Consider the following 22318-nt stretch of genomic DNA (forward strand, 5'->3'; position numbering starts at 1 on the left):
CTGTGGTTAGGCATACTATTTAACCCTCCAGGAGCTGTTCCTGGCCAGTTAAATGTTTTTCAATATTGACCAGAGAATGTTCAAAGCTGAATTCTGATTTGGATTGTAATATAGGTACTTTGTAATCTAGAATGTCAGTTTGGAGTTTGTACAAAAATAAGAGTGGGAGGGCGACCAAGGATACCAAAGACTGAAAGATGTGTGTTGGTAAAGGAGTTTATTGAATTATGGAGACTCGACACAACGTTGTGTTTCGGCCATTAGGCCTGCATCAGAGTCTATAAAAATTTATATATACAATAAAAATTAAAAACAGGTAAAATACAAAGTGATACACAGATAAATTACAGACATATACACAGATATAAAAAACATAAAATATATATAATATATATAAGTGTATATGGGGATAAAACATAGCTATATTTTAATTCTCTTCAACAAAATGAGAATGACATATAGATATTATAATATGACTTGAAGTATGTATAAAATTTTGTGTCGAGTCTCCATACTTCAATAAACTCCTTTACCAACACACATCTTTCAGTCTTTGGTATCCTTGGTTGCCCTCCCACTCTTATTTTTGTACTGTTGTTTACCGTAGGGCGTTTTGAGTTCTCCATCTTTTGGCGGATTTCTTCTCAGTTTGGAGTTTGTCACATTCCACTTTCTCAACCCTCTATTTTTGTTTAGCAATATCTTGGAAGAGACAAAACGGATAGGTGACATGGTCCTTATCTGCAAACATCTGCTATGTGACTGTAAATGTGGAGCAGAATTGTTGGCATCTCAGTGGATGTATCTACCCCACCATTAATTGTATCTTTCAAGTTTCAAACTGTTCCAAACGTCAACCCTACAGATTAGTTTGGTCAATTCCCAAAGTTAGGCAGCTAAATCTTTGAATCAACCCACATGCGTGGGATATGCATAGAGGAATCCTGTGCAGAAGGAATGGATCCTCAGAAGCTTAGCTGAAATTGGGTGGCGGAGCAGGTGGGGGGAAGAGGGGTTGGTGTTTGGGAGGCTAGGATAGGGGAGGGCAGACTTATACGGTCTGTACCAGAGCCGGTGATGGGAGGTGGGACTGGTGGTTGGGAGGCGGGAAATACTGCTGGGCAGACTTATACGGTCTGTGCCCTGAAAAGGACAGGTACAAATTCAAGGTAAGGTATACACATATGAGTTTGTCTTGGGCAGACTGGATGGACCATGCAGGTCTTTTTCTGCCGTCATCTACTATGTTACTATGTTACTATGTTACTTGTTTCCCTAAAAAGTGTATGCTGAATTGGTCAATCTGTTCCAGGTCAGATTGTATTAAAGACAAGTCCTCATCCTTAGCTATAAAGCTGTATTTGTTAATCAATAACTGAGTCAATGGATACAGCTAACGATGAAATGGTTGCTATAGAAAGTCCCATCAACTGTTCATAAACATGTTCTGAAAACAAATGCAATCTTGCACATCGATCTGGACTTACCAACAATTTTGATGTTGTTATTCTCATCTAGAAGAAAGTTTTCAATTTTCAAGTCTCTAAATATCAGAAAACAGAAATAACTTGAATTTGTGAACTAGTGATTTAAATCAATCTATTGAATTTATTTATTTTTTACTCTACAGATTGCATAGCAATAAACTTTTCTGGTACATTAATGGCAGAGCAGGATATAAAACTATGTTAGGTGTCCTATGTTGAGCCATTTCTAGTTACAGTGAGATTCTGCTGTGGCATTAAGATCTTATTTTAGGAATCAGTTATTTTAGCCATAAAAAGTAGGTGACCTGCGATTTGGTGTTGACTTTCTCCTGTTTGGAAACTGATCCATATTGAAATTGCCACAGTTTAACTTGGAGGTTCACCAGATTTGACCAGATAAAATGCTGTGAAAACACACTCCACAAAACCTGGAAAATGCAACAAAATCTCACCAGATATTGTATGAAGAGCCCCTCCTCCTCCTCACCCGCTTCTCATTGGAGATTAAACCTCCTTTAGATCTTTAATATAATAAAGTCCTTTTTCAAAAGAACACAACTCATAATACAGATACTTCAGGATCAAATCATATATTTATCCCAGAACCTCAGTGATGTTAATTGCTATCCATTTAAAATACAGCGATTTCAATAACATCAAGCTCTTCACCGGTTCTTTTTCTTATTTCTTAATTTTAGAAAAATATATATATGTAGCTTTAGCATTACTTATCTTTTCAATTTATTATACTTGTCGGACCCAGGGGATCATCTGCTCGACATGCACGTTTCGCCCACAATGGGCTGTCTCAAGGACATTCCCCCCGTGTTTCTTGTAGCGTCAGCTTAGCTGATAACTTTTGCTGAGCTGACAGGTTCCATCTTCTCCTAGGCACATAAGTATTGCCACACTGGGACAGACCAAAGGTCCATCAAGCCCAGCATCCTGTTTCCAACAGTGGCCAATCCAGGTCACAAATACCTGGTAAGATCCTGAAAAAGTTCAATACATTTTATGCTGCTTATCTCAGAAATAAGCAGTGGATTTTCCCCAAGTCATTTTAATAATGGTCTATGGACTTTTCCTTTAGGAAGCCATCCAAGCCTTTTTTAAACCCCACTAAGCTTTTACCACATTTTCTGGCAACAAATTCCAGAGTTTAATTACATTTTCTCTGATTTGTTTTAAATTTACTTTGTAGCTTCATCGCATGCCCCCTAGTCCTAGTATTTTTGGAAAGACTAAACAAACGATTCACGTCTACCCCTCATTATTTTATAGACCTCTATCATATCTCCTCTCAGTCGTCTTTTCTCCAAGCTGAAGAGCCCTAGCCGCTTTCCTCATAGGGAAGTGGTCCCATCCCCTTTATCATTTTTGTTGCCCTTCTCTGTACCTTTTCTAATTCCACTATATCTTTTTTGAGATGCAGTGACCAGAATTGAACACAATATTCGAGGTATGGTCGCACCATGGACCGATACAAAGGCATTCTAACGTCCTCATTTTTGTTTTCCATTCCTTTCCTAATAATACCTAACATTCTATTTGCTTTCTTAGCCGCTGCAGCACACTGAACAGAGGGTTTCAATGTATCATCAACGACGATGCCTAGATCCCTTTCCCGGTCGGTGACTCCTAACGCGGAACCTTGCATTACGTAGCTATAATTCGAGTTCCTCTTTCCCACATGCATCACTTTGTACTTGCTCACATTAAACATCATCTGCCATTTAGACGCCCAGTCTCCCAGTCTCGTAAGGTCCTTTTGTAATTTTTCACAATCCTCTTTCAATTTAACAACTTTGAATAACTTTGTGTTGTCAGCAAATTTAATTACCTCACTAGTTACTCCCATCTCTAGATCATTTATAAATATGTTAAAAAGCAGCGGTCCCAGCACAGACCCCTGGGGAGCCCCACTATCTACCCTTCTCCATTGAGAATACTGACCATTTAACTCTACTCTCTATTTTCTATCTTTTAACCAGTTTTTAATCCACAATAGGACACTACCTCCTATCCCATGACTCTCCAATTTCCTCTGGAGTCTTTCATGAGGTACTTTATCAAATGCCTTTTGAAAATCCAGATACACTATCAGGCTTTTTTTCGAAAGAGAAGGATGCCCATCTTTCGACACAAATCGGAAGATGGGCGTCCTTCTCCCAGGGTTGCCTAAATCGGCATATTCGATAGCTGATTTTGGGCATCCCCAACTGCTTTCCGTCGTGGGGACGACCAAAGTTCCCAAGGGCATGTCAGAGGCGGGACTTGGGCATGCCTAACACATGGGCGTCCTCAATCCATAATCAAAAAAAGAAGGGCGTCCCTGACGAGCAATTGGACGACTTTACTTGGTCCTTCTTTTGTTACGACCAAGCCACGAAAAGGTGCCCGAACTGACCAGATGAGCACCGGAGGGAATCGGGGATGACCTCCCTTTACTCCCATCTTCAAAAAAATTATTTAAAAATATTTTTTGCCAGCCTCTATGCTAGGCTCAGATTTCATACTCAAGTCAATCGCAGCAGTATGCAGGTCCCTGGAGCAGTTTTAGTGGGTGCAGTGCACTTCAGACAGGCGGACCCAGGCCCATCCCCCCTACCTGTTACACTTGTGGTGGTAAATGTGAGCCCTCCAAAACCCACCAGAAACCCACTGCACCCATATCTAGGTGCCCCACTCACCCATAAGAGCTATGGTAGTGATGGACAGTTGTAGGTAGTGGGTTTTGGGGGGCTCAGCACACGCGGTAAGGGAGCTATGCACCTAGGAGCAATTTCTGACGTCCACTGCAGTGCCCCCTAGGGTGCCCAGTTGGTGTCCTGGCATGTCAGGGGGACCAGTGCACTATGAATGCTGGCTCCTCCCACGACCAAAGGGCTTGGATTTGGTCGTTTCTGAGATGGGCGTCCTCGGTTTCCATTATCGCCGAAAATCAGAAACGACCAAGTCTAAGGACGACCTAAATTTCCAGATTTGAGCGCCCCAACCGTATTATCAAAATGAAAGGTGGACGTCCATCTTTTTTCGATAATACGGGTTTCCCCACCCTTTCACGGGACGTCCTGTGAGGATGTCCTGAGAAAAACTTGGGTGTCCCTTTTGATTATGCCCCTCAATATCTACTGGCTCACATTTATCCCCATGTTTGTTCACCCCTTCTAAGAAATGTAATAGATTGGTGAGGCAAGATTTCCCTTTACTAAATCCGTGTTGGCTTTGTTTCATTAATCCATGCTTTTGAATATGTTCTGTAATTTTGTTCTTAATAATAGTCTCTACCATTTTTCCCAGCACTGATGTCAGGCGCATCTGTCTATAATTTCCAAGATCTCCTCTGGAAACTTTTTAAAAAATTGATGTTACATTGGTCACCCTCCAATCTTCCGGTATCATGCTCGATTTTAAAGAGAAATTACATATTAATAACAATAGTTCTGCCAGTTCATTTTTCAATTCTATCAGTACTCTGGGATGAATACCATCCAGTCCAGGAGATTTGCTACTCTTCAGTTTGTGAAATTGCTCCATTACATCCTCCAGGTTTATAGAGATTTCATTCAGTTTCTCTGACTCGTCAGCTTTGAATACCATTTCTGGCACCGGCATCTCTCCCAAATCTTCCTTTGTGAAGACCAAAGCAAAGAATTCATTTAATCTCTCCGCTGTCTTTCCAGAATGATCCATATAGCTTCTTCCTTTCCCCAGGTCCCTTGTATTTCAGCAGCTCTGATATTTTTCACATACAGTGCCACTTCTATACCTCTTCGGCCCTCCCTTTCCTGAAAAGATTATAGCCTGGTATGGTTGTATTCCATTCATGAGAATCATTGAACCATGTCTCTGTAATAGCAACAATATCTAAATCTTCCTCAGACATCAGGGCTTGCAAATCTTGAACCTTTTTATTTAAACAACGAGCATTTGTGAATTGCTTTCCATTTGTTAAGTGAGGTTAAATGGTTTTCTACATTAACATTACTTTCCCCACTGCTGTCATGTTTTTGCTGTGGGGTGACATTCTGAATTCCCTTGCTTCCTATTGTCACTCCCACCCTCTAGTTTAAATGTCTAGAAACATACTGTCTGAATTTATCCCCAAGGAACCTTTTTTCTGTCACAGAAAGATGTAATCAAAATGAATGCTGGGGACAAAAGAGAAACCTTTTGCTAACACTGATTCTTCTGTGTTAGTTAATGATCTCGAGGACAGATTAATTACCAGTGACATCCGACACAAATCGGGAGATGGCCGGCCTTCTCTTAAGCCCGGCCAAATCAGTATAATCGAAAGCCGATTTTGGCTGGCTTCAACTGCTTTCCGTCGCAGGGCCAGCCAAAGTTCAAGGGGGTGTGTCGGCAGTGTACTGAAGGCGGGATGGGGGCGTAGTTAAGAGATGGCCAGCCTCGGCCGATAATGGAAAAAAGAAGGCCGGCTCTGATGAGCATTTGGCCAACTTTACTTGACCTCCCCTTACTCCCCCAGTGGTCACCAACCCCCTACCACACTAAAAAAAAAATGTAAAAACATTTTTTGCCAGCCTCTATGCCGGCCTCAAATGTCATACCCAGCTCCATGACAGCAGTATGCAGGTCCCTGGAGCAGTTTTTAGTGGGTGCAGTGCACTTCAGGCAGGCGGACCCAGGCCCATCCCCCCCTACCTGTTAAACTTGTGGTGGTAAATGCGAGCCATCCAAAACCCACCCGAAACCCACTGTACCCACATGTAGGTGCCCCCCTTCATCCCTAAGGGCTATGGTAGTGGTGTATAGTTGTGGGGAGCGGGTGTTGTGGGGGTTTGGTAGGCTCAGCACCCAAGGTAAGGGAGCTATGCACCTGGGATCGATTTGTGAAGTCCACTGCAGTGCCCCCTAGGGTGCCCGGTTGGTGTCCTGGCATGTGAGGGGACCAGTGCACTACAAATGCTGGCTCCTCCCACGACCAAGTGCCTTGGATTTGGCCGGGTTTGAGATGGCAACCATTAGTTTCCATTATCGGCGAAAACCAATGGTGGTGATCTCTAACGCCGGTGATCTCTAACGCCGATGATCTCTAAGGGCGGCCAAATGTTGAGATTTGGCCGGCCCCAACCGTATTATCGAAATAAAAGATAGCCGGCCATCTTGTTTCGATAATACGGTCGGGTATGCCGCTTTACGGGGCCATCATTAGAGATGGCCGCCCTTATAGATGGTTGGCCACGTTCGATTATACCCTTCCACGTTACATGTAAAATTCAGTGCCGCCATTTGCACCAGTGAAAATGTGGTGCAAATGCCTATGCCTAAATTTACACACGTTGTTTCAATTACATGTGTAACCAAAAGCTACGCCCCTGATCTGCCCCAAAATTCCCATCACCCTCCCATTTCTGCACCCCATTTATGGACCATGCGTAAAATTTAGGTGTGGTTCCCACGCCTAAATTTACACACATAGATGCCAATTAAATTTGCTTAGTGCCAAAAATTGTTTCTTGAAAAACCAATTATTGGCATTAATTGTGGTGGTAATTTTTGGTGACTTTTATAGAATTAGGTGGTAAAAAGTCCAAAATCAGATTTCGATGTCATATCGAAAATGCCCTTCCTTATCTCTTAAGCCTTTCCTTATAAAAGAGGAGTTCTCTTCCCTTAATCATTTTGGTCACTCTTCTTTGAACCTTTTCTAATTCTGCGATATCTTTTTAAAGATATGGCGACCAGAATTGCACACAATACTCAAGGTAATGGTCACCCCATATAGTGATACAGAGACATTATAGTTTTCTTGGCCTTATCCTTGGTTTTAACTCAGTTTCATTACTGCAGTTCCACCTATGCTGGATGTAAGGAGGGTATCCTAAAAAGACTACAAATGGCCCAGAATACTGCGGCTAGGCTTGTCCTCAAGGTATCACGTTTTGATAAAGCCACTCCATTATTATGCAAGCTGCACCGGTTGCCCATTAAAGCCAGGATTATTTTTAAATTATGTGTTTTTGTCTTTCAAATATTATATGGCATGACACCAGATTATATGCAGCCCTTAATAACTATTCTCCTACACAATATAATCTCTGGTTCTAGGGATTACCTTAGACTTCATCTTCCAGATTGCAAGAGAGTGCGTTATAAGTCAGTTCACTCCAGTGGCGTAGCTACGTGGGGCCACGGGGGACTGGAACCCCCTGCTGATGACCCTCTCGACCCCTCTCCTGCCATCGCCGTCGCCTACCTTTGCTGGCGGGGGACCCCAACCCCCGCCAGCTGCGGTACTCTTTTCCGGAGCAAGGCTTCGTTCTGTTTCTGAGTCTGACGTCCTGCACATATGGTGGGGGTTGGGGTCCCCCGCCAGCAAAGGTAGGCAACGGCGGCGATGGGGGAGGGTTGGCGGCGGGAGGGGGGGTCAAGAGGGTCGTCGGCAGGGGGGAGGTCAAAGTTGGTGGTGGTGGTGGCAATGACGGGGGGGGGGGGATTGGCGGTGCTGGGGGGGGGGCTAAAATGTGCCGCCTCACCTTGGGCTCTGGACCCCCCCTCCTGCCGAAGTCTGCCTACGCCCCTGGTTCACTCTGCTGACTTTTTGTATACCAGGGTGGAATTCACTACCAATGGCAATCAAGGGTCAGCCTGATTACTTGGCATTTCATAAAATACTTAAAACTCTCCCCTTTGAGAGGTTTCTATCCATTGATGGAGTATCTTAGATTGCAGTACAAGAAACAGAAGAAACCAGTCTTCGCAAGAAAAACAACAAAAAAAGCAAAACAGCGAAGATGACTAACAAAACAAAAATAATTAAAAAAAGAAAAAAATATCAAATTTGTATTTAAAAATACAAATACATAAAAAAGTAAAAAAATAAAAAAGACGACACTTGTTCATAAAAAATTAAAACACTTTATTAGCCAAAGGATAGCAGGGAGAAATGGACTCGACACAGCTGTGTTTCGGCCGTGCAGGCCTGCGTCAGGAGTCTTCTCATCGTGTGTTGATTTTTAACTCTATCCAATTGTAAAAGGAATATGTGTGTCTCTTTCTAAACTATAGCCTTAGGTAATCCTTGAAAACAAAGTGAAGAATAAACCGTCAGAGCAGCGTCTCAGCTGTGTCGTCCATTTCTCCCTGCTATCCTTTGGCTAATAAAGTGTTTTAATTTTTTATGAACAAGTGTCATCTTTTTTTATTTTTTTATGTATTTGTATTTTTAAATACAAATTTGATATTTTTTTCTTTTTTTTAATTATTTTTGTTTTGTTAGTCATCTTCGCTGTTTTGCTTTTTTTTTGGTATCTTAGATTGCAACTGGCCATCTGTGGTCTATATTTGATATTTTATTTATAGCTTTGTAAACCTTGTCTGTTGTTTATTTACTATTAGTCACATTGAACTTGAGTATGTTTGGGATAATGTGGGCTATAAATGTCAAAATAAATAAATTAATAAATTTACCATCCTTTTCCTAATAATCCCTAGCATTCTGTTTGCTTTTTTAGCCGCCACATACTGGGCAGAAGATCTCAGCGTATTGTCCACGATGACACCGACATCTTTTTCTTGGGTGCCGGAACCTAGCATCAAATAACTATGATTTGGATTATTCTTCCCAATGTGCATCACTTTACACTTGTCCACACTAAATCTCATCTGCCAGTTGGATGCCCAGTCTTCCAGCTTCCTAAGGTCTTTCTGTAATTTTTTCACAATTTGCATGCATTTTAACAACTTTGAATAGTTTTTTTGTGTCATCTTCAAATGTAATCACCTCACTCTTCATTCCATTTCCAGATCATTAATAAATATGTTAAATAGCACTGGTCCCAGTAGAGATCCCTGTGGCACTCCACTATTCACCCTCCTCCAATAAGAAAATTGACCATTTAACCCTACCCTCTGTTTTCTATCAATCAACCAATTCCTAATCCACAGCAGAACATTGTCTCTTATTCCATGACTTTTTAATTTTCTCGGGTGTCTCTCATGAGGGACTTTGTCAAATGCTTTCTGAAAATCTAAGTACACCTCAATCATCAACCGGCTCATCTTTATCCACATGTTTTTCTCCAACTCTGCCCCTGTACACTGTTTCTTCACCTCAGACTGAGGTGCTGCAGTAGCACAGAAGCAGAGGCGCTTCCCCTGACTCCTCTCTGGCTTATTCTCTGGACTGATGCAACTACTGTGGTCCTGAGACCTGAAATGCAGGGTATGCCGTGGTGCTGCAGTGGTTCAGGAGCACCAGCCAAATTCCAAACCAGCAGCCATACTCCTGACTCTGTGTACTGCCAGAAGACTCTCCCTCTTGTCATTATTCAGGTAGGCCGGCGAGGGGCATGCCGAGCAGCCGCACATAACATGGCGGCTGCTGCCCGGCAGCTCCTGCGTCAGACCGACCCTTCCTTTCCGGCTTCCCCATCGGCGATTGAGATGACGCGGCAGGAGACCCCCTTGCCGTTGGTTGGGAAGCCGGAAGGGGCAGGGCTACAGGGGAAAGCATAAAAGCTGCCAACGAGGGCTAGGGAGCCTCTTGTTGGCAGCGAGCAGCGCGGGAGTTTCAATCGTGGTATTAGCCGGCTATCAGATCAGCTGATTTCCCTCCCTTTTTTTATTTTCTCCGTTTCTCACAAAAGCCGGCCATTTCCCTTTCCTTGTTCGCGATCGTGGTGTAGCGGTGTTGCGCCTTTTTTAAAATTTTGCTTTTTCCACAGAGCCGGCCATCTCGCAATCATCACGGGCAGAGAGTGGCGCAGGAGTTTCCAACGTGGTTCCCCACACGGTAAAACCTGCTTTTCTTTGTTTCCCTATCGCGTTTCTAGCCGACTTTCAGATCAGCTGATTCCTTTTGTTTTCCCTATCGCGTTACTAGCCGGCTATCTAATCAGCTGATTTCCCAGCCGCCTTTTATTTTGCCGCTTCTCCCATTTCCCTTTCCTGTGCCGTGGTGCCGCGCCCTTGGCATTAATGACCGGCGCGGCAGTACCGGGACGCCCAATATCACGGTGAGCAGTTATGTACTAACATTTTCTTGCATGCTCCTGTATGCCCTTCTCCATTTAACATTTCCTTCTTTTGCCGCTCACCTCGGTTTTTCCCGTGTAGCCGGCTACTTCACGCTGCACGGCAGCTACGTGTTGGCCGTCTTCCAGGGAAGGCAGCCAATTTTGCTGTCTTCTTTTACCAGGTGCGGCTAGCCGGCTAGCAGATCAGCCTTGCGGGTCACGCTGCCTCATGCTACACGGTAGCCACGTTTTGGCCATCTTTTGGAGAGGCCGGCCATTTTGTTTTCTTCACTCACCACGTGTTCCAATATCCTCGAGGGTAACGCTACCTTGCGCTGCATGGCAGCCACGTTTTGGCCGTCTTTCGGACAGGCCGGCCATTTTATTTCCTTCATTTACCACATGTTGCCATACATCTCAAGCATGCTTCGTCGGCCACGCAACACAAAGACCACTTCCACCCTGGCTGCAGCAGAGCAGCCGCAACGTGCATCTTCAAGGCAGATTAAGCGCCCACAGCGGTTTACCAACTCTGACTGCCTCCTGCTGCCACACATGCCTGCTTCCCCTGCTCTTCCCTGCCAGCCGGATACTGTACCAGGCGTTGTGTTGTCTGCTAGCGATGCAGCTGACACGCTGCGCCCACATGACCTACCAGCTAATCCCTGCCTACCTGACTCCAGACACCACTGCGATTGGGACGATGGCCTTCACTACAGCCACGGTACAAAATCCCGCAGCTCCAGAAGCAACTCTAGCGCCTCCAGGTCCCACCGCTGGCGCCACAGATCGCCTTCCGCCCGGAGACATCGGACTTGCTGCACATCCCATCACCATCGCAGATCCCCTCCCTCACCCACACAAGTCCGGCTTATGGCTACAGCGGCGACTCGGGAGCGTCTCTGGTCTCCTGCCTCACCACATCGCAGACCTGCAAGCGCGCCTTCCAGGCCGGTGAGCCACGAAACTGCCGCTTATGCAGATCAACGTCAGGGCCTCCCAAGCCCTATGACAGACAGCATTCTTGACTCCCAGCGGCTCAACCATCAGGCACCTAAGTGGAGGAAGAAAGGTAAGAAGCGCAAGCACTCAAGGCGGTCCAGTACCTCCTCCTCCTCTGATTCTTCCTCCTCCTCTTCGTTGTCCTCCTCTTCCTCCTCTCTATCCCCCACCAGAGGAAGGCATGCCACTCCTGTTGCTTCGGCACTCTCATATGCTATTCCCTCAGAGCACTTATGGCAGCAGGTTCCAAGGTCCCTGCGCAAAAAGTTCCTACGGAGGTGGTACTTCGACATCTTCAAGCTGGCCGAAGGACGACGCAGACGACACGCGAAGAAGCGCATAAAAATTCCATTTGTTCATGATATTTCTATTTCTACCTTTTGCAATAGACTTGGGAACAAGCTTGGGGATGAATTTTAGGATTTGTAAATTGAAACAAGTTGAGATATAGGTAACAGAGAGTTGGGTTATAGATAACAGAGAGTAGGGGTGGTTGATCAACAGTGATACTGATACTGCAGGGATCAATCCTGGAATAGTTCTTTTAAGTATTCTCATCCTATATAATAAAAAGCACCTCCAACAGTCTGAAGCTGACTCTGTGGCACTGTGGCAGTGTAGGGTTCGTAAGTCTGTAGTTCAGCGTTTCATTGGCTCTCACTGTCAACGAAGAACCAATCAGACAGAACGGAACTTTAAGTGGAGTGGATTGAATCTCTAACAAACAATCATATACAGGGAGGTACAAACATCAGTGGAGGCAAGTGCACAGAACGGAAGGGAAGACAAACATTTAATCACTTTGTCACGTACACACATCACACACACACACAGACAGACATCACACACACAATCACTCTGTGTATCTCTCTCTTACACTGTCTGTAAAACACACTGTCACTCTCAGTCTCTCACATGGGCAACTGTATGTTGCATTCTCAGGAGTAAGGAGCTCTTCTGATGTGATTGTTAAACTGATTGAAGGGCCTGAACAAGGAAAACGTTTACCACATTGTAACACAGTTTACACAAAAACTATTGTAAATAAAGAAATCTTACACATGTAAACAACAATTATATTCAGAATACAACCGTGGAAACATTAATGGCAGGAACTCATTACATTGCTAGCGCCCGTTTCATTGCGTTAAGAAACGGGCCTTTTTTACTAGTAATTAATACGTGGCTGGAAGGAAAAGTTGTTTTGTTTTGCATCAGGATTGGTACCCAGTATCATTAAGGATTGAAACCTCAGCAATCAGCACTTTTAGACTGTCTAAAATATAACAATAGTAATTAAATAACAGTTGAATTTCCAGGTCATATTCTTTTTTTTAGGCATCATATCACTGCATAGTTCAACAGACGATGGAAGAATTACCTGTGGACTATTCCATGGCGATGCAGGTGCTCTACTGCAGATATTATCTGTCTCGTGTATCTCCTGACCTCTGTTTCTTCCAGCTTTTTTTTGTCGCAGATTTGGTCCATGAGATCTCCCCCTAGACACAGCTCCATCACCAGGTAGTAGGAGTTCTCAGTTTCCAGAGTCTCATACAGTTGCACAATGTTAGGATGCTTGATCATTTGGTGGATTCGTGGCTCCCTCTTCATATTCTTTAAGACGTACGAGTCTTGCTTGGCCTTTTTCTTGTCAATAACTTTCATGGCAACCTATGTTATAAGTCAGAACAATCTTAGAATCATGGTATTATTGTGTTGGAGTTTTTGGTTCACAGTTTTATACTGGGCTGAATTTTATAATAGAATGCCTATTTATTTAATTGTAACATTTGTATCCCGCATTTTCCCACATATTAGCAGGCTCAATGTGGCTTACAAAATACCGTAATGATGGACGCCAAGTACGGTAGGTATTAAACAAATACAATTAGAAAAAGGGTCAGGTAAGGTAGGGGTAAATGGGTACAATAAGGGACAAGGAAATAAGAAATACAATATCCATTGCAATGTATGTATAGATGCATTGTAGAGTTGTGGCATTTACAGTGGGGGAAATAAGTATTTGATCCCTTGCTGATTTTGTAAGTTTGCCCACTGACAAAGACATGAGCAGCCCATAATTGAAGGGTAGGTTATTGGTAACAGTGAGAGATAGCACATCACAAATTAAATCCGGAAAATCACATTGTGGAAAGTATATGAATTTATTTGCATTCTGCAGAGGGAAATAAGTATTTGATCCCCCACCAACCAGTAAGAGATCTGGCCCCTACAGACCAGGTAGATGCTCCAAATCAACTCGTTACCTGCATGACAGACAGCTGTCAGCAATGGTCACCTGTATGAAAGACACCTGTCCACAGACTCAGTGAATCAGTCAGACTCTAACCTCTACAAAATGGCCAAGAGCAAGGAGCTGTCTAAGGATGTCAGGGACAAGATCATACACCTGCACAAGGCTGGAATGGGCTACAAAACCATCAGTAAGACGCTGGGCGAGAAGGAGACAACTGTTGGTGCCATAGTAAGAAAATGGAAGAAGTACAAAATGACTGTCAATCGACAAAGATCTGGGGCTCCACGCAAAATCTCACCTCGTGGGGTATCCTTGATCATGAGGAAGGTTAGAAATCAGCCTACAACTACAAGGGGGGAACTTGTCAATGATCTCAAGGCAGCTGGGACCACTGTCACCACGAATACCATTGGTAACACATTACGACATAACGGATTGCAATCCTGCAGTGCCCGCAAGGTCCCCCTGCTCCGGAAGGCACATGTGACGGCCCGTCTGAAGTTTGCCAGTGAACACCTGGATGATGCCGAGAGTGATTGGGAGAAGGTGCTGTGGTCAGATGAGACAAAAATTGAGCTCTTTGGCATGAACTCAACTCGCCGTGTTTGGAGGAAGAGAAATGCTGCCTATGACCCAAAGAACACCGTCCCCACTGTCAAGCATGGAGGTGGAAATGTTATGTTTTGGGGGTGTTTCTCTGCTAAGGGCACAGGACTACTTCACCGCATCAATGGGAGAATGGATGGGGCCATGTACCGTACAATTCTGAGTGACAACCTCCTTCCCTCCGCCAGGGCCTTAAAAATGGGTCGTGGCTGGGTCTTCCAGCACGACAATGACCCAAAACATACAGCCAAGGCAACAAAGGAGTGGCTCAGGAAGAAGCACATTAGGGTCATGGAGTGGCCTAGCCAGTCACCAGACCTTAATCCCATTGAAAACTTATGGAGGGAGCTGAAGCTGCGAGTTGCCAAGCGACAGCCCAGAACTCTTAATGATTTAGAGATGATCTGCAAAGAGGAGTGGACCAAAATTCCTCCTGACATGTGTGCAAACCTCATCATCAACTACAGAAGACGTCTGACCGCTGTGCTTGCCAACAAGGGTTTTGCCACCAAGTATTAGGTCTTGTTTGCCAGAGGGATTAAATACTTATTTCCCTCTGCAGAATGCAAATAAATTCATATACTTTCCACAATGTGATTTTCCGGATTTAATTTGTGATGTGCTATCTCTCACTGTTACCAATAACCTACCCTTCAATTATGGGCTGCTCATGTCTTTGTCAGTGGGCAAACTTACAAAATCAGCAAGGGATCAAATACTTATTTCCCCCACTGTAAGTAGAATCAATAGGGTAGGCCTTGCAAAACAGATAGGTCTTTAAAGTTCGCTTGAAGTTTTGATGGTCGTGCGTCGTTTTCACACTCTTTGGTAACGCATTCCACATTTGTGTACTTAAGTAAGAAAAATTGAATGCATGGGTTGATTTGTATCTGAGTCCAATGCAGCTTGGATAGTGAAGGTTCAGATAAGTACGTGATGAACTGATTCTTTTTCTGGCTGGAAGATCTATTAAATCAATCATATATTCTGGGGCATCATCCTATATATAAAAACCTTTTTTTAAAAAAAGATTTTTATACTTCTATTCTGCAAGTTACCCCAAATGGAGTTCACTGCGCATAACAGATTTAAGGGCCCTTTTACTAAGCCGCGTGGGCATCTACATGTGCCCAATGCGTGTCAATTCGGAGTTCCTGCCCGGCTACCGCGTGGCCTGGGTGGTAATTTTGATTTTTACACGAGTCCGCTACGTGCGCTGGGAAATAATTTTTATTTTCCGGAGCTCGGCGGAAACTGGGCGGAAATCGTCATTCTATGTGCGTAGACCATTACCGCCTGGTTAACACGTGAGACCTTACTGCTAAGTCAATGGGTGGTGGTAAGGTCTCAGGCCCAAAATGGATGCATGCCAATTTTTATGTGGCCCTAGTACCTACAGAGGGAAACAACAAGTGCGGGCAGGAACAGCAGAATTGACATGCAAATGTAGGCAGAAATATGTATATGAGGTCATCTCCTATTCCCATCCGATGATCAGAAAACAGGGCACCTCACAAGGGTGTTCCTACCGCTTTAAAACTGTTGGCGTTGTGGTATTGAGCAGTCAAGAGGCGGAGACTCAGCAGAAAGCACAGAAGAAGAGAAGCACCATGGTGGCCACTCACTGGCTCTTTGTCCACTGCCAAGGACTTGGGCTCCAGCTGGGGTGGGGGTGTGGAAGATGGGCAGTCCTCCTGTCCTGAGAGTCGCATCCTTTCACTGCCCTGCAAGGCAGTGGGGCTGCCCCACTGTAAGCAGCAGTCCAGAGATGTGAGCTGATGTGGCTGGCTAGCAGCTCCTGCAAGCAAAAATGTCCCTGGAGGCCAAAGTGAAAAGAATGACCCCGACCCCAAAATATTCCTGGTAGCCCATCTGGATGCATTTCTAGTGGTCCAAGTGGGCTCAGTGATCCCTAAAACATTCCTGGTGGTCCAATGGCCTCCAGGATCCTGACCCTCTCACCCCCACCCCCACGCCAAAGGTTTTTCTAGTGGCTTGTGGGCCCCAATCCTTCTGCTCAATTACACCTAAAGCACCACAGGGACTCAAGTAGACTCCCCCAATACCCCATGACTTCCCTGGAATCCCCAAAGTGCATCTTTAAAGTTGAGAGGGAGGAGGGATGCCCACTCGCTCCTGCCTCTGTGCCACTATCTTGAAAAATGGCAGTGCCTGATTTAATGCAGTATATCCCAGGATGCACGATGCAGGGTCAGGTGCTGCCATTTTCTAAGATGGTGGCATGGAGGCAGGAGCCTTGGGGATTCTGGGAGGTCAGGGGTATTGAGAGTCCACTTGGCCCCCTCGGGATATATTTAGGGGGCCACCAGAGAAATATTTGAAGTAAGGGTAGGAGGATTGGGGGCACTAGACCACCAAGGATGTTTTGGGGGTCAGGGATTGGGGATGGGGGTTCTCTTGGGCCCCCAAGGTAATTTTGGTGGTGATAAAGAGAAGTGGGGGTATGGGCTACCAGGAAGTTCTTGTGGTGGGATGGGGAGTCAGGGACAAGGGATCTCTGAGGCACCAGGACTTTTTTTGTGTGGTTTGGAGGGTGTTGGTATCATGGGGGATGGATCAGAGGGTTTGGGCTACCAGTGATTTTTGGGTCATCTGAGGTGAAATGCTGCACATCATTTTAGAAGACCTCTTTGCTCCCACTCTGAGCTGGCATAAAGATTACAGCATTAAGTGAAGAGTATAAATCTGTGTTGAGTGATTTTTTTTTTTAATATCAGGAGCAATTCCTGTAGCTATTCATGCACTTTGCATGCTGACTGCGCTATTCTTTAGCATAATGGGGGTTTACTCAAGATTCTCCTGCACAAGAAGGTTTTTCTGCATCAGATTAGCATGGCTTTATGCTCAGATATTCAATGTCAGGCCAAGTCTGGGCACCAGCACTCGATATCTGGGTATGTGTGGTTATCCAACACTTATTTATTTGTTACATTTGTATCCCACATTTTCCCACATATTTGAAGGCTCAATGTGGCTTACATAATACCGTAAAGACATTCGCCAAGTCCGGTAGGGAATAAGTACGAAAGATGTTATAGTGGGAAGATAAGATTGTCAAGATTCAGTCAGCTTAAGGCCAATATTCAGCCCTTAATGAGAAAGGTGAAACCGGACAAAGATAGGACTGTGTTTTATGCGATCCAATTTGTCCAGTTACCTTATGCAGTTAGGTGTTGAATATTGGCACTTAACATATACGTGCTGACTTCACACTGACTCTGGGTTTTTTTTTACTAAGGTGTGCTGAAAAATGGCTTGCGCTGGTGTAGGAGTGTGTTTTGGACGCACATAGGTCCAGTTTTCAGCGTGCCTGCAAAAAAGGCCTTTTTTTGTTGTTGCCGAAAATGGACGTGTGGCAAAATTAAAGTGACTGCACGTCCATTTTTGGCCTGAGACCTTACTGCCACCCACTGACTTAGCGGTAAGGTCTCACATGTTAACCAGGCGGTAATTGTCAGCGTGCGTACACTGCCGATTACCACCAGGTAAGCGCCATATGGAAGAAAATTTCTACCATGTGTTTTGGACTGTCACGTCCGTGAGTCCTTATGCCCAAGCTGGAGCACAGAGACGAAGACTCGAACCTGCGCTCAGTTGGGCAGCCGAGCAACCCCGAGGCTTCACCTGTGATGACCGCCGTTCCCCGAGGGTTGAGCCCCCAGGTGCAGGCAGCCGACAGGACTTCCGGATGCAGGCAGGGGTCAGATGGCCGCAGGCAGCAGGCAGAGAGAAATCTGGGTTCAAGCAATGAGCAGAGGCCGACAGCAGCCAGAGAGTAGTTCGGGTTCAGGCAGTGGTCAGGTCAGGCAGCAGGCAGAAAGTAATCTGAGTTCAGGCAGTGGTCATGTCAGGAGCAGGCAGAGAATAATCCGGGTTCAGGCAGTGGTCAGGTATGAGAAGGTAACAGCCTGAGAATCGATACAGCGCAATCACCTACCGGAGTAGAAGCCGAAGCAAAGATGTGGAGTAAAGCTGCTCCTAAAATAGCTCCCACCATCAGGGAGACAAGATTCAGCTGGCAAGAGAAGTCTCCCGTTGGCCAGTCTGTCGTGGAGAAGGAGGAGCCTGACAGCAGGGCTCCAATCCAGTGGAGCAGGAGGTGGGGCAAAGAGTCTGGCGTTCCCCGGGGAGGCAAGCCACGCCGCCAACCACCCACCACCCACCCGGACGGGCCCGCCTAAGAGGAGCTCCCGGCGCCACAGACCACCCTCCCGGACAGAGATGGCTGGCGCTTCGCGTTGCAGGTGGCAGGATGGATTTCCCGGAGCGCCGGGCCCGCCAAGATGGCCAGCACCCCATGTCATGGGAGTGCCACTCACCGAGGTGAGGAGCGTGACATGGACGCTCATCAAAAATGGAATTACCGCCCAGGGCACGCAGTAGCTGGGCGGTAGTTCCAATTTGGAGCACGTTGTACGTTCTTAGGCACCCACGTGCCTTAGTAAAAGGGTCCCTCTGCCCCCAGACCACCCTCAACTTAGCTGGTTTCAGTTTAGATGGTTAGGTGGGAAGTCCAACAACACTACCTGGTTAAGAGCCACTGAATAGTGGCAGATAGCCCCACACAGGCAACTTAACTGGAGGGGAACCTCTCCTGGTTAGTTAAATCACTCTGAATGTTGACCCCTATTACATCACCTTACTAGAAAACATTGGCATCGTAACTGTGACAGAACTGTAGGGAATGTAGAAGCTGTGGCCACATGGGACATTCCTATTCCAATGGGAAAAAAAAAAGCTCAATGCATGAGCGGTGAAGGAGAAAAACAGCAGAGTGGAATTACTTATAGAAGGTGTCCGAATCCAGTGACAATCAGAGACAGGAGAAAATGTGGCAGAAAGTTGCAGAAATCATCCCAATCAATGAGCTGCTACAAAAGAACTTCCTAACCTGCCCTGATAGATTGCCCACACACATTACACCCCATGAACTTCAGCGGAAAGCTCTCTTTGGCACAATTCAGTAAACCTGAGAAAGTGAGATAGTGCCCAGCATACCTTGGATAAGAGTGATCTTCATTCCATTCATAGTATGCATAATATCACCCCATTTGGAGACATGGTACAGTCCTGATTATCCAACGTAAACGGGACCGACCAGTTGTCGGATATATGAAAAGACGGATAATATGGAATACATTGCATAAACCCCTCAAACAAAGGCATAGCGTTCCCGATTTTCAAAAATTGTTCTAGAATAAAGATTTTTAATAGAACTAAATGTGATGACATCGGGGGGGGGGGGGGGGGGGGCTCTGTTAGAGATACCCGATGGTTGGATTAGCGAAGTTCGGATAATCGATACTGTACTGTGTTACCCTGAAAGGGTTCTAGCTCAGTTCCCACCTGGACAGTTCCCACCCACCAATTCCCATCTAGACAATTTCCACCTAGGACAATTCCCAATGAACCAATTCCCACCCATAACCCAAAAAATACAAAACACTAGATCAAGTAATCTCCCTCTTTTTCCTCTTCCAGATTGTTTGAGGGGGCCAGTACTACTCACACCCTGCCCCCACACCCCTCGAACTCGGCTTCAAACTAATTCAGCCCTTCAAAATGACACATTGATTATGATTTATAAAAAAACTAGCCGTTAAGCCCGTTAAAACGGGCAAGATTTCCAGCTACCCTCCTCACTGTCGCTCCCTCCCCCCTCCGTGCCGGGCCCCCTGCACTGACCTGACAGTGCCTCTCACCTCCGCGTGAAAGCGCTGCAGGCAGCAGCAGATCGCTCTGCTGCTGCCTGCAGCGCTTCCACACGGAGGTGAGTGGGAAAGCGCAGGGTACAAATGTAACAAAAATAAAATAGATACTATTGGAGATTCTACATGGAATGTTGCTACTATTGGAGATTCTACAGGGAATGTTGCTATTCCACTAGCAACATTCCATGTAGAAGGCTGTGCAGGACGTCAGACTCACAGAAGCAGAAGCCTGCGCGGCCACATTGGTGATCTGCAAGGGATCTGCTAGTGGAATAGCAACATTCCATGTAGAATCTCAAATAGTAGCAACAGTGGAGGAGTGGCCTAGTGGTTAGGGTGGTGGACTTTGGTCCTGAGGAACTGAGTTCAATTCCCTGCACAGGCAGCTCCTTGTGACTCTGGGCAAGTCACTTAACCCTCCATTGCCCCATGTAAGCCGCATTGAGCCTTCCATGAGTGGGAAAGCACAGGGTACAAATGTAACAACAACAAAAAATCTATTATTGGATTATTTATTGGTTCCCGTTATTGTGATGATTGATGTTGAATGCACAACTAAGACAGCGTTTTGTTCTTAGTAAAGAGATCCCAGTTTAGTACATTGTTTTAATAAATCCCTATGCAAACCTTGGTTTGTCAAAAGGATCTTTCGAGAATTTAGTACTGTACCATCAAATGACTATTCAGCTTATAACGCAAGCTAATTATTTAAATTCCTATGTTCACATGAGTGGGTGTTTTATTCTCATGCCTATTTCTGCAATAAAAACCTGCTGATTTGGCAATGCTAAATGTCAGACCAGACATATTTGAAATTCTGCAAAATTACCTGTACCTCTGACTGCACATTTACCTTCTGCCCTGTCGGGATGTGCATTCCCTCCATCACCTTAGCAAACGAGCCTTTGTTGATCATTTTCCCCACCAGGTAATTCCCAACCCGTTTGGTGTGAGAGAAATGCTTCATTGCGTCCTGGCGCATCTTGCTGAAACAGGCAGGTGGTATCTGGAAACCTTTGCTGGTTTTCCCCCATTCTGGTAGTACGTGCTCCAAGTCACCAGGGTTTGATATAATGCCACTGAGGATTCCTTTGGTAGCTGCAGGCATCATTGAGTGAAGTCAGGCTCACCAGCTTTGCGATCTTTAAAAGAGAACTACTTTAGGTATGCACCCTGTGATTTGCAACAAATACCGTAATGCGATGAGGTTGGTACCTCTCTGGGTGAGAGCACACTCCCATAGATCATGCTTGAACTGTTCCCTGTAGATGACTTTTTTGTCGCGATCTTTGCCCGGTCATGCTGGTTTGCTCAAGTAGAACCTAAACTGTGGATTATTAACCTAACCTGATACATGGTGTCAATTAACTCCCCAGAGCAACCAGCTCCATGACACTTAAGCCCTGGATCAGCAGTGAACAAACCGCTGCCTCGCAGGGGCTTGATGGACTAGTGTTAAGTTCTCTGGCAGACAATAGCAGGCAGCTCAGTTAGTCTGCACAGGTTTCATCCCTTGTTTTCACAGACAAGGGTCACAGCAAAATGCAAGATCTGAACATAGTAACATAGTAGATGACGGCAGAAAAAGACCTGCACGGTCCACCCAGTCTGCCCAACAACATAAACTCACATGTGCCATTTTTTGTGTATACTTTACCTTGAAGGGCTAGGGGGTCTTTTACTAAAGGTTAGCTTGAGTTATCTGCAGCAAGTTCCATTTTATTTCTATGGGCCCTGCTGCAGATAACTTGAGCTAATCTTTAGCAAAAGACCCCCCTTAGTGCAGTGGTGTAGCTAAGGGTAGGCCTGGGTGGGCACAGGCCCATCTATTCTTGCGTCAGGCCCACCCAGAATAGTGGCCCCCAAAGCACCTCATTGACAATGCCTCATTCCTCTCTCTCTCTCACTGCAGCTGCTCGTTTCTCTCCGTCCCCTGCCCCTGGTCTATCTTTGAGCCATCGTCTGCAGCAATTCCTTTAGTTGGACTGCACCAGCCCTAGTGGCTTCTCTCTACTGCATCCTGCCGTCGATGACATCACTTCCTGTTTCTTCACTGGCAGAGATGCTACAGAGAGAAGCCTGCAGGACCAGTGCAAGTTGCTTACAGAAATCGCTGCTGACAACAGCTTGGAGGTAGACCGGGGAGGGGGGAGGAGAGATGACGATAAGCAGGGGTGGAGGGAAAGGTTTAAAAAAACTGTATGTATGTAAGGGGAGGGGGAAAAGATGATGATAAGCAGGGCAGAG

The 22318-nt window shown here is 45.4% G+C and overlaps 1 protein-coding gene across 1 annotated transcript in view; it reads right to left on the minus strand.

The window, feature by feature from the left end:
* The window catches only part of LOC115464820 (hormonally up-regulated neu tumor-associated kinase homolog A-like), a 62383-nt gene extending 41204 nt beyond the window's left edge, over positions 1-21179 (minus strand). Inside the window, exons 1-3 of the mRNA XM_030195179.1 lie at positions 20901-21179; positions 12855-13147; positions 1488-1543 (exon numbers count right to left, since the gene is read on the minus strand). Of these exons, the coding sequence (XP_030051039.1) occupies positions 1488-1543; positions 12855-13147; positions 20901-21179 (628 nt within the window). The remainder of the gene's footprint in view (positions 1-1487; positions 1544-12854; positions 13148-20900) is intronic.
* Between the last annotated feature and the right edge of the window lie 1139 nt (positions 21180-22318).

This window comes from Microcaecilia unicolor, chromosome 3, assembly GCF_901765095.1.
Source record: "Microcaecilia unicolor chromosome 3, aMicUni1.1, whole genome shotgun sequence".
NCBI classification, from domain to species: Eukaryota; Metazoa; Chordata; class Amphibia; order Gymnophiona; family Siphonopidae; genus Microcaecilia; species Microcaecilia unicolor.